The sequence below is a fragment of the Callithrix jacchus genome, chromosome 4 (assembly GCF_049354715.1).
Source record: "Callithrix jacchus isolate 240 chromosome 4, calJac240_pri, whole genome shotgun sequence".
Taxonomy (NCBI): Eukaryota; Metazoa; Chordata; class Mammalia; order Primates; family Cebidae; genus Callithrix; species Callithrix jacchus.
In genome coordinates this window covers 53,907,478-53,920,204 of record NC_133505.1, presented here as the reverse complement: position 1 = coordinate 53,920,204, position 12,727 = coordinate 53,907,478, and the positions used below count along the sequence as shown (strand labels likewise).

Here is a 12,727-nt window from a genome sequence, read left to right as displayed (position 1 = left end):
ATAATGTTCTTTCTTAATGCAGATATCTGCTTATCTTTAGTGTTTAGATGTTTGATTTTTATAATTCCATATATTTTTTAAAATACACACTCATGCAAACTCATACATTGAGACTAAAATACATATACTTGCAGAAAGTGAAACCTACTCTAGGTAACTATCCAATAATACATTTATATAATATGGGCAGGAGAGAAGGAGAGATAGGTCATTTTATTTATAAACAATTATGTTTTGAGACCTTTAAGAACATTCAAGCCTAACCACTATAGACAAAAATCTAACCATTACAAAAGATCCATGTCAAGGGTTTATTATACATTTTGTTTTGACTTACTTTCCCTCTATTCTAGTCCACCTCTACCAATGATAGCAACTAGATGACATGTAAACTTCCTTTCAGTTCTCAATACTTTTATCTGTAAATTAAAGATTTATAATAATTAATATACTCTCTTGTCATCATGACCTAAAAGCTTTCAAACTAGTCTTTAAATAAGATCTGTTTTTGCACAAATGGGGCAAAAAGAAAAGAGTTGGGGATCTCAATGCACTAAATGTGAGTGATTAGTCTGTAATGTAATGCCGATGTTAATTTCTCAGAAGAAAGGTAAAGTAAGTAGCTGACTAGAATTTATAAAGAGAAATGTCGAATGAGAAACCAGAGCTAAATGTGAATCAGAAGTGAATTCTGTATGCCCGATGAGACACTCATTGACCTTGCCTTATAACTACCAATCAAGGCTTCCTGTTCGCCCTGGGCAATTTTCAAGCAGACTTAATGAAATAGTTATACATGTAAGAAATGTAAGCCCAAATCTGAGACGGTAACACTAATTTTCTAATAGTAAGGGTGTGATGTTACCCCCTGCACCACCTGGATACAATATAGAAACTTACAACAAACATTCTCCCAAAGTGCATTATTACCATTCCACCAGGGTACAGACTGACATTGCTGCAGAGTACAGCATTCTTACAAATATCCCCCAAAATTTTATCACCAAGTTATTGAATGTTAAAATTTTTTAACAAAAGAAAAAAAGAAATCAATGTCTCCAAGTCTTGATTCTTTAATAATAAGACACTTCACAGTTCCAGGAGTTTTGAAGAGAACACATCTCCTCTGGTAGCCCCTCACCCCCAGCCTGCCGGCATCTATGCAAGTGAAACCTATGAATCTGTCTTACCTGTAATCTGACTCTGTCCTTGTGGATTAAAAGGACTTGGTGCAGAGTTCAGGGAGGGCCGTGGGTTCTGAGGCGGGACACCTACTCTCATACTGGGATGAGGAATGCGCCCTAAATCACTGAGGCGGTCAGAGAACAAACTAGGTTTAGAGTCATCAAGCTTCTGTCTGTGCCCTGGAAATAGCAAATCATAAAATAAAAGCATATTAATTAGCTGAACAATTGACCATGCTAAATAGATATGTGAACATACAAACTGGGAGTTTAAGCCAAGGAATTATCAATACTAATATATAATGACGTGTATATACAATGCCTTCCATTTCAAATTGCTTTATAAGCAGTAACTGGTGGCCAGCATTCCTAGCTCTGTTTCATAAATGGAGAGCTGAGGTCTCAGAGGACAACTTGGAGTCAAGCATCAGCAGAGAGGCCGGATACTAGGCACCTTCTCTGTCCCTCTCAGTGAAAAAACAAGAGAAGTGTGTACTGGGGGTATTTGCTTGTTTCAAGATGGAGGAAAACCCCTCTGAAAGTTCAGAGAGTCCAAGTATGTTAGCCACAATGTCACAAAGCTGGAGCAGAGACACAGACAAACACATTTGTCAAAGGGAAATTTCCACAATGACCATAGTGACTTTTCTTTAATGTTACAACTACTCTTTTCTGGAAATTAAAACTCAAACCTAAACCCCTTTAAAAAATAGAAAAATAGAAATGTAAGCAGGGGAACTCAAATTCTCAAGAGGAATCTGGATATATTGTGATATGCCAAAGCTGGAAAGCATATAATAAACTCTGTTAAATCAGAGAGAATGCTTTCTTATTTTAAATCCACTACTGTGGTTTTGGAAAAGAAGCTGAAATATACTCTTTGAGTAAACATGTGACTGTGACAATCCATTATTTGGAGGAAAAAAAAGAAACTTTCTATCACTCTTTTAGTTTATTCAAGCCTAAAACCTAGGGAAATTCTGAGTATTAGAGAAATATGCAAAATTAAAATTAACCCAAGGTACTAAGACTTCTTAAAAATCATCAAATCATTCTTAACAGAAGGCATACTAGTGTCTTGGTGCAAGTATAACAGAAAAGCATCTGTATCTGGGTATGCCATAGTAGAGGAAATCTATAGGGTGGTGCTATTGGGGACAAATGCAATGCCCATTAGAGAAACGGAAATGGACTGTGGATTCCTCCCTCCAGATTCTGTGTCAGTGAGGCCCTAGGGTGCTGCCCTAACATTTTAGTATAAACATTAAGTGACCAAAGCTGATTTGAGGAAGAGCCATTAGGATGATGACAGGATTAAGAGTTTGTCCTTTCAAGAGAAACCAAGGGAATTAGAATATTATTCAGAAAATAAAAAAACCTCGAGGAAGGTTTATGAAAAGCCTTCAAGCATGGGCATTTTTCACCACTCTGTGGGTAGCGCAAACGTTTTAGCTTCCACTTAATACAGAACAAGAGGAATGCATCAGGATAGGGTTAAATTGAACATTAGAATTTCCCAACTATAAGCTGTCTTCATAAGACAAATTCCCTATTTTATTTGCCCCAAAATGTATTTTCCTGTCTCCTTTTTCATTGCCTACCCAGCCCAAAGAAAACAGATAGGAAGCCAAGGCTTGGTAATATGAGTGTAGCTGTCTCCACGGCCAAACGTGTTCCAACTAGGCCCATTAACTGAAATGCACCCACCACCCTATTTCCTGCCAGTGCAAGTTTTTGGGCATCTGCTGTAACAGGGTGACTAGACCTGGGAGAAAAATGATGGAAAAATGAGAGAAATTCATTGTTAATGGTTGTTTTCCCCACCATTAATGTGTTGTATCCAGATTACAAATAGATTTTAGATCCCTAGAGGACTTTTAGAGGTGACCCAAAACAGGTCCTACAGCCTGGCAAGCAATGTGTTCACCTGGGAAGTGACTGAGGCGTGCAGAGGTAGAACAACTAGCTTATGGTCCTCAGCTGCTGACTAGTTCAGCTTCAACAAGGATATAGCCCTCATCCGAGTTGACTGAGTTTCCATTCATCATGAGGCACCATCGGTGCTGGTATTCTAGCTTTCTCTTCCCTTCCTCTTCCAGCTGCTATAGAGGGCTGAGAATATCCAGATAATATAGAGTGAGACGCCTAAGAACTAAGACCAGTGAGGTGCCAAGGCTGGCTTTCAACATAAGCAGAAATAGTAACAAGGATTCAATTACAAAGTTAAGAATTCACTCCTTATCCTAAACAAATGGCTGTAACCTAACTCACCAAACTTCCATCAATACTTCTTGCTGGGTCTAACGAGTTTCACAATAGGGAATTATATAGTACTTGTCACAGATCCATGGAGTCTGTTCCTCACACTCACACACACGCGCGCGTGCACACATAGTATTGGTGTGGTGTTGATACAGCTGTAAACATTAACAAGAAAGCTTACGGAACTGTCCTGGAAGTTATTTTTCTTAATAGGCCATATTTTTGGAATGGCAGGATCCCTGAGGGCTAAGGGGAGGGCTACATGATCTTGCATGGTTCCTTTATACACTGGGACTTTACGTGGGCCACGGGTCACAAGAAAATTTAATAAGCTTTGCCTCTGCTTTCTATAGCCTTTTCATTAGGTTTTCCTAGAGGCTGTATGAGATGTGAGCTCAGACTGTACATGTGTGAGTACATTTTTACTCTCTGTTAGCCCAGTGCTTTCAGGAGTAATGAGAGGTTGCAGACAAGAATAAAGGACTTAAGCTAGCACTGGTCAGCGTGAAAAATTTTAAAGCCAATGAAATTTTAAAAGCCCCAATGACCTTTTGGAAATTATCTTCAAAGAGCGTTTCCAAGTATCTACAGGCACCCTAGAATAATTCAGGAAACATTTATCTGCAGATGCATGTATACAAAAACATGCGCATTTTTCTTTGTAGATATCTGTCCCTTCACAGCCACCACTGCAGCCACAACAAAATCTCCTCTTCATAATGTATGAAGTACATTGAAGAGCAAAAGTCAAACAGGTTCTTCACATTCCAACTATGACAAATACCTGTTACCACTAAACCACATCAGGGCAACACTCGAATAACGGGCTAAAAGAAGGCGTACTTAAATCCTCAGCACCCAAGCCATTCCTTCAGAAATCAAGAACATGGACGACCAAGGACATGCTGACTAAGGCAAGGACAGGGTACTCTGTCATAATGCCATGAGGACCAAACCTCATCCAAAGGACCAAAGAGTAGATCTTCCAAGCAGGAGGAGGGTATGAAGAATGGAAAACTCCTGTATTATACTTGAGACTCCATGCAAAAGCTCAGTCCTGGATCCCTTCTCTAGCTGCACTTTCTTCTCAAGTCCTTCCATGCTTGCTGAATAAGACAATTCCCTGAAACAGATGGATGTTCAGGCCTCACATCAGATCAATTAAATCAGAATTTCTGAAAGTGGGACCTGGGGAAAAGGTCTTCTTCTTTTTTTAAGCTCTCACCCCATGATCCAGTGTGTGGCCAGGATTGAGAACCACTGCCCAAGATTATCTCAATTTCATGCACTAAATACCACCTATTATACCAAGGACTCCCCCTTGCTGGGTTGAGCCCTGACCTCTGTCTTGAGTTCCGGGTTTGTGTGTTCCACTGCCTACTTGACATCTTCCCGGGATGTTCCAAAGGCATCTTAAGTGCAGTGTATTCAAGACAGAATTTTTTTTATTCTCCCCTCCAAAAACATCCTGTTCCTCTCTAGTAGTTCCACATCTCAGTAAATGGCACGAGCCAGTTAGTTTCCTAAGCCAAAAGCCTAGACACGTTCCTTGATTTCTCCTTATGTCTCACTTTCCACATGCAATCCATTACCGAGTCCTGTCATTTCTATCTCAATACTGTATGTCAAATCGATTCGGTTTGCTCCATTTCTACTGGTACAACCTTGGCCAAAGACCCTAACGCCTCTCTCTGGGCAGCTGAAAAACTGTCTCCTACTCAGTTTCCCATCTCAAGACCTTTCCATATTCCTGAGGTGCTCTTCCCCGATTCCTTGTAAGGCCCATTCCTTCTTATCCCTTATACCTCACAATGAACACCAGCTCCTATGAGAAGCCTTGATTGCCTCCCATAACCAGAGTAGGTTCCCACCCTCTTGAGCACACCCTCCCTTTATTTTCTTTACAGCAGTCACCACAATCTTTAATTATCTTGTGTGTTTATTTTTGTCTCTCCTGTAAGACTGTAAGTCTCCTAAGAATGAGCGCTCTGTCTTGTTCACAGCTGTAATCTCACAACCTAGTTCAGTGCCTGCTACACAGTTGGTGCTCAGTAAATATTTATGCAGTAAGTGAGTGAATGAATATTCTCCTCTTCTACATAAATTCCTTGATTGGAAGAAAATTTTCTGGCCCAGGATAGTATATTTTACCACCATTTTTCACAAAAAAAGTTCTTGTTTGGCAATCTAGTGAATCTAGTGGACAAAACCCTTCTCTAGAAACAAGCCCTTAGTGGCGCTTCCTACAAAATTTTACTGAAGGACATTCATTTAAGTGAAAACTTGCTTTCTTTCTGGAAAACCCTATTTGCTTTCACTGTAATGATTAAGCATCGTTGGAAGTCACTGAAAATTAGAGAGATGAAAAAGGACAATAGAAATCATTTAGACTCTAAAGTTTAGAGCAACATACTTCTTTTATGGATGAGGCTCCTGAGTCCCTGAGAAAGGAAGTGCCTTACCCAAAGCCATAGACTTAATGGCAGGACCAGAACTCAGTTTTCCTGATTGCTGGTCTAGGTTGTTCCCTTTCCCTTGCTATAACCAGCTTATTTCAGATCAGAAGAGTTCAACAGCAGTCATTCAGGGGAAATCAGGATCGAAAAGCAACTTAAAAGCAAAAAAAAAAAGTAATTTTCAGAAAAGATTTCTTCTAAAAAATTGAGTATGTTTAGCTGAATATGACTTTTGTTGCAATAAATTCAGGGGCACAAGAAGAAATCATAATCAAAAGGTCATAGCATTCACACATCCTTAGAGCAAAGACAAATGAGAAACAGTTAAGTCCCTAAACCATAGTCTAGCTAATCACCCTACTGTGCCCTACCCACAGTGAGTTAGTAATACTACCATTAGAACTTCTGCTTTCAAAAATCACACATCTGAAACTGGCACACAAAGACTCTGAAATGTGGTCTGTGAACTACAAAAGTAAACTGTGTGAGTGCAACCCATTTTGCCCATTTCTATGAAAGTTGATTGAGAAATGTTTAACAGTTTTAGAAAGCAACATGGCTCCCTAACCAGAACCTTATATTCTCTGTACTATATCCACAACCTGCTGCACTGCACCAGTCAGAGCGCCCTGAAGAATGTCAAAATGCACTTACAGAAAACAAGGTATCTTTCATGAAGAGTGTGCCATGTGATGCCCGTTCTACCCTAATGTGGCAAAGCAGAGTCATTTTGCTGATCACTAGGGCATGATGTTTGGCAGCTCATCTTTTTGTAGTATTTTAACCTGAGATAAACATTTTCTAGGTATCTACTACTTGTATTCTAAGTATCATTAAAACATAATTTTTAAATAAAGTTTAAAAGAAGATGTGTAATAGGGCATCAGTAAGGAATCAGTATCATGTCCATATTTGGGTCAGTTAGTGCAGCTACTGTGTACTGGGTATCTACTAGATGCAAGCCTCACTAGGGTATTATGAGAAGGAGGACACAGAAGAATATATAAGATAATATCCTTGTCCTCAAGGAGTTCACAGTCTAGTTGGGGAGAAAGCAATTAAATACAACTGAAGAAAGGTTGTGGTGGGGGCAATCACTAAAATGCCATGATTGGGAATCAATTGAGAAAATCTGAATATGGGCTATTTTTAATATTAAGGAAGTGATACTTTCTGTGATCATGTAGAAAAATGTGCTTCTTATTTAGAAGGGCTAACACATATTTAGGGGTTAAGGACAGCTCTTGACCTGGCACAGTGGCTCACGCCTGTAATCCCAGCACTTTGGGAGGCCAAGGTGGGTGGATCCCCTGAGGTTGGGAGTTCAAGACCATCCTGACCAACACAGAGAAACCCAGTCTCTACTCAAAATCCAAAATTAGCCGGGTGTGGTGGCACATGCCTGTAATCCCAGCTACTCAGGAGGCTGAGACAAGAGAATCACCAGAACCCAGGAGGTGGAGGTTGCAGTGAGCCGAGATTGTGCCATTGTACTCCAGCCTGGGCAACAAGTGTGAAACTCCGTCTCAAAAAAAAAAGACAGCTCTCTTGATTAATAAAACCATACTTTGGCAGTCCATGAGCCTCATCCACCATGCATTCAGACTTCAGTGGAAGAGAAGGTTGACTGGGGAGACATGAGCTAATTTTGCTGTCACCAAATATGTGATTAAATAAAGTCTGGTCCAATACTCTAGGGCTTAGGCCACAGGATGTAACCATTCCAGAACGTTGTGACAATGATCCTTGGAGTAAAAAGGAAGAGAAGAAAGGACTTGCATCAGAATTACTATTTCTCAGAGAAAATCAGTCATATGTCCACAGAGCTGCTATTCCACAGCAGTTTTGGAAAAAAATAATGAGACTCTTCACTTCTCATCTATCCTAAAAGTGCTACATGAAGAAGTGTGTGTGTAGGGAAGGGTTGGGGAACCAGCTGACTAATTTTAAAGTCACGATTCCATTCTAGGTGTAATTACTAGAATTCTGCTACTAAGGATGAGCCTTACTGTATCCTATGGAGTTTAGTTGATTGTTTCCAGCAAAAGCAATAGCACAGATTACACAGACTCAAGTATGTTCTTAGGGAAGCCACACAAAGTTCTTATCCACATACTTTATAACTATTAAGGCTCTAGATTAAAACCTTTGATTGTCTGCATTCCTACACACATGTAAAAATGAAAATACTACTGAGAAAAGTGAAAATCTGCTCCTCTGTTTTACTTTCAGATGACTACATTTCACTGGTGGTTTGTGAATGTCTGGAAATCAAAGACCTATACTCCTGTAATGTTTAGTTAAGCCCTTTGCCACTCCCTGCCTCCTCAAGCTGTCCCAACCAGCATCTCCTCTGATTTCCTTATTTCCATCATCATCATCTTCTAGTCTCCCAGACTCAGAATCCAGCTTGGGCATATCTTTGTTGCCTCTTTTCCTAGACCCCATCATCCACTTAAGCCCACTTTTATAGTTTCTTCAGGAATAGGCCCCTACTAGAACCCTCCTACCCTCTGACCTGTGGCTAATAGAACAGAGGAGCAGCCCGGCATATTTGGAAGGGCATCAAAATGGAATCCTGTTGGTCTCAGTTTCCTCATCTACCAAAAATGAAGAGTTCATTTCCATAATTTCTAAAATTCTCTATGCCCCCAAGTCCTAACATTCACATAACTTACCTGCTCAAAACCTTTCAATTGTCTTCCACTGTCTATTGAATTAAATAAAGCCCCCTGAGCCCAGCAAACAAGGACCTGGAAAATATGGTCACAATATGCATTGTCACTCTCATTTCCAGTGGCTACAACTGTACTGCTCCCAGCCTGTGCTCTACTCACACTGCTCTATCCACCAGTGTGGATAGTCCAAAGACACCCCATGCCTTTGCCCAAGCTGTCCCCTCCACTTGGAACACCCACTCGCCATCAACTCCATTTGGCAAAATCCCTTCCGAGCTCAACTTGGTCATCACATTATTCTGATGTTTCCTGTCTCAAGAGCCTTCATGATCCCTCTGATTTCAATCCCAGCAAGCTGAGAGCAGCTACAACTGTTTTTTCTCTACCACATGTGGTTATGCTTAGGTGCAGTAGGCATTCAGTAAGCATTAACTTACTATGAATTGACATAAAATATTTATACAAAATTTCAAACCCTATTATCTTAGATTTTCCTAGACTTGACTGAGAACCCCTTAAGGATGGGTGTCATGTTTTATGTGTAGCACAAACTTAGAGTCTAAGAACAGAGAAGTCACACAATAAATGATTGCTGAGTTAACAAATAAGAACATGGATAAATTGAAAATTATCTGTACTTTTGTGCAGTAAAGACAAAGAGGACAGGAAAAAAAAGCTGGTTATTGGGAAACATTTCCCACAGTAAAATTGATGAGTCTATAATCTTTGCTGGGAAAGGCTGCTGAGTCATCTTTTTTCCTAAGAGTACACTGTCTGATTCAGGTCAAAAACTATTTCTGGACTAGTATAAAGAAATAGACTAAGAAACTGTCTTTGTGTTTAAGGCCTCTAGCCCTTTGAGCCACTGGAAATTCATAGCCATGCAATGTGACACAGGATAGCTCATGAGTTGAGACAGCCCTAGAGCAATGTTAGTGTGTGGCTTCAGGCAGAGGACCACAGATCATAAACAAATCTGCTTCCAGAAGATTCTTCTCTGATGGCATTTCAAAAATGAGCTAACAGAGCTTCTCTCTAAGGGCCCCTCTGACTATATAAACCAATTTCTAAAGTAAAAATAAAAAAAACCGTAATCACTACCACATATCTTTGAGAGTCCTTTTTCGGCTCTTAAACAGAGACAGGCATGTAGGATTCGGCATTTATCAAGAGAGAAGAGAGGAAGAACAATTTCACCCAAGAGAGGTCTGAAGCCTTTCCAGTCTCTTGGGTGAAACATAATTATGGGAAGAAAAATATAATCTACTCAAGAGACATAATTACATGGTTAAGCCATAGACTCCATAGAAATATTCTAGGGAGTCCTGTTCATAGAAAAAAATGTTAAACGCTGAATTTGCTTTCTTTTAATTCTAAAAGGCACCCATTTAGGTCAGTGACATAAAGTTCACTATCTCAACCTTATAAGTAGTCATTTTTAAATACTATTAGATGTGTGCGAGAAAGAAGTAAAGGCCTGTTCCTTTCAAAATTTAGGCTTCTAAGGGTTAAAGAATTTGAGATCTTTGAATAAATACATAAATAAAAGAATTGTATGTTATTAACTTGAATGTCTATAAATGCAAGTTTCTATATAACTTTAGATTTTAGGCTGTGGTGAATCACAACAATCAAAGCATACAGGGTCTGGGAGAAAGGACAGTCATCAGGGTATGCCAATATCAGCCACACTTTAGGGAATAAATTATAATAAACACATGCTTACAGTATAATCCCTTTTCTTGAGATAATGGACTCAAAAAACTTGAGACAGCTGAAGAAAAAGAAACTTTATAGGAGGTAGAAAGCAAAAAAGGATTTAAAAAAAATTTTTTAAGACCAGATGAAAGCATCATGGAAATATACAAGAGAAGTAATACTTTTTGCAGGCAGAAAAAAAGAGCTAACCAGGTCCCTAGCTAACTTTGCCATAGCTCCTCTCCCACGTCCTCATACACCTCTAACCTACTATGTTTCTTTATTACAAATCTACTGATATTTTTTCATCAGTAGCTACTACTCAAATTTGTCTGCCTGTTGTTTCCAAGGGATGCTTCCAACCCTCCTTATTCTGAGTCAAAGTAAAATTATATGAATTAGGATTTTTCAGAGTTGTAAAAGAATATGGATTTCATCAGACCAGATTCTTCATTTTAGAAAAATAATTAATGGCCAGGAAAAGACTGAGACTAGCTTTGAAGTTACGAAACTAGGCAGTGACACTGGGAGGCAGTTCCCTAAACTGCCTGAGCCTCCTTTTCTCTACCAGACTGCCACTGAGGGAAAGAATAAGAACACCTGAAGCAAAGAGACCAGAAGGACACATTAAGAAAAAGTGCAGAAGTTTACTTCAAAGATGTTATTACATTAAGCCCGTCTCTCTGACCCTGTTTTATCACAACACATCTTGTTCTCCCACTAATTACAACTCAACATCCACACCATCCTGGGGCATGTGAATCTTCATCTCTCCCTTGACTATGGGAAATGAACAAAAAAATCTCTTTTTCTATATCTACACCTTACTTCCAAAACGTAGTAAAACTTGAGTGTTTTTGTTCCGAAAACATTTTCTTTGCCTTCTTTTTCTATAATATGTTCATACATACCACAGTTCCTTGTGTTTCTAACACGTATAGAGACCCCACTGAGAGATGTAAAGATTTTTTTTAGCAGTAACATTTTCAGCAATGGAAATAGCAGTTTTCATAGTTGAACAAAAAGCCTCACTGTTTATTTGCCAATCTAGCTAAACATGGATGGCATTATTCTTCAAAGAGTGCAGTGACAACTAGCCTACAAACAGACTGTCACGCAATTCCTGGATCCTGGCTCAATTTCCTTAGCAGGCAATCCTTTCTGTTTCTCTTTCATTATTACGGTTTTGTGCATATTTTATGTGAGACAGACAGAGTGAGACAGAGACAGAAACAGAGAGACAGAGTGTGTTTTAAGCAACGAGAAACACTACACAGATGTAATTAAAAAGTGCAAAGGGTTCCTCTCTTGACACTCACTGCTGCAGCAGCAAAGCATCATTCTCAATTTTCTCATTTCTGTAACAGGAAGAAAATGTTAAAAAGTAATAACCAAGGAAAAAGTCAGCCAACTCCCACAGCCTGGTCTTGCTGTGCTGAATGGCAGAGAAGATCACAGAGGAAGAAAAAAGAAAAAGACAGAAAGAAGGAGGGGGAGAATTTCTTGCTTAAACTGGACCTAGTCCAGCTGGCAAGAAGAGGTGATTTTCTTAACGCCTGCAAAACCTGATTACTTTTTTTTAAGGAATGAAGAAGAAGGAGATGTAAACACAGCCATTAAAACAGATTTAAGGTACTTAGTTTTAATCTAGTCTAAGACCTCTTCAATTGTATGCTGCTCTGCAATTCTCTGCTTGCTAGACATTAATACAGCACATAGGCACATGTCAGTGTCTTCTAACCCGTGAACGCTTTCAGCTGAGCTCTGTGGTTACCCTCTCAGGTCAGGCATGGAAGGAACAGCAGCTTAAGCAGTAATGGATGGATGTCTGTTATGTGCAATGTCTGTCAGAAGTCTGTTTTACAACATTAAAGGACAATTGTGTTTATATCTATACAACAGGTCTTAAACAGACTGTTTAAACATGATTAAACAAGAGATGTATTTGAAATAACCCCCCCTAATAAAACTCAGATGGGTAAGAAACTGAAAAATGCAGTCAACAGTATTTTGAAAAATCATTTCTCTCTAAGCTGCAAGGGTAACATGATATAAACTCCAAAATAAAACAGTTTTTACAAGTAAAACTTAAAGGATTACCTCATATATCAGCACTGCTTTCCAATGGAATAGCGTTTATCCACCTATCCGTCCACCCTTTCTGAATGCTGTTGCACAAGTTGCTAGTCTTGATAGACAGATAATTGCTTTATTCAGCCATGTGTAATGAAGGGAGTCTATTGTGTTAATCCCAGTATACTTATCTTCTGTGAACTCTGTAAAAGGAACTGAAAACTCTACCTCTTCATTTCAGAACTACTGGAGTTTACTCACATTCAGATCTGTTAAAGTGTTCTTACATTCCACTCTGTCACTAAAGGTGCCAAGTATTTTGAGTAGGATCAAGTTATTGTTATATAAAAAGGAATCTAAAGTAGTGTTAAATGGA

At 39.2% G+C, this 12,727-nt stretch overlaps 1 protein-coding gene across 6 annotated transcripts in view; it reads right to left on the bottom strand.

Annotated features, from left to right (window-relative positions):
- Positions 1–12,727, bottom strand: part of RUNX2 (RUNX family transcription factor 2) — a 219,704-nt gene that overhangs the window by 57,517 nt on the left and 149,460 nt on the right. For all 6 annotated transcript variants that reach the window (XM_078369317.1, XM_078369320.1, XM_078369318.1 and 3 more), the window contains one exon: positions 1,191–1,364. In XM_078369317.1, the coding sequence (XP_078225443.1) occupies positions 1,191–1,364 (174 nt within the window). The remainder of the gene's footprint in view (positions 1–1,190; positions 1,365–12,727) is intronic.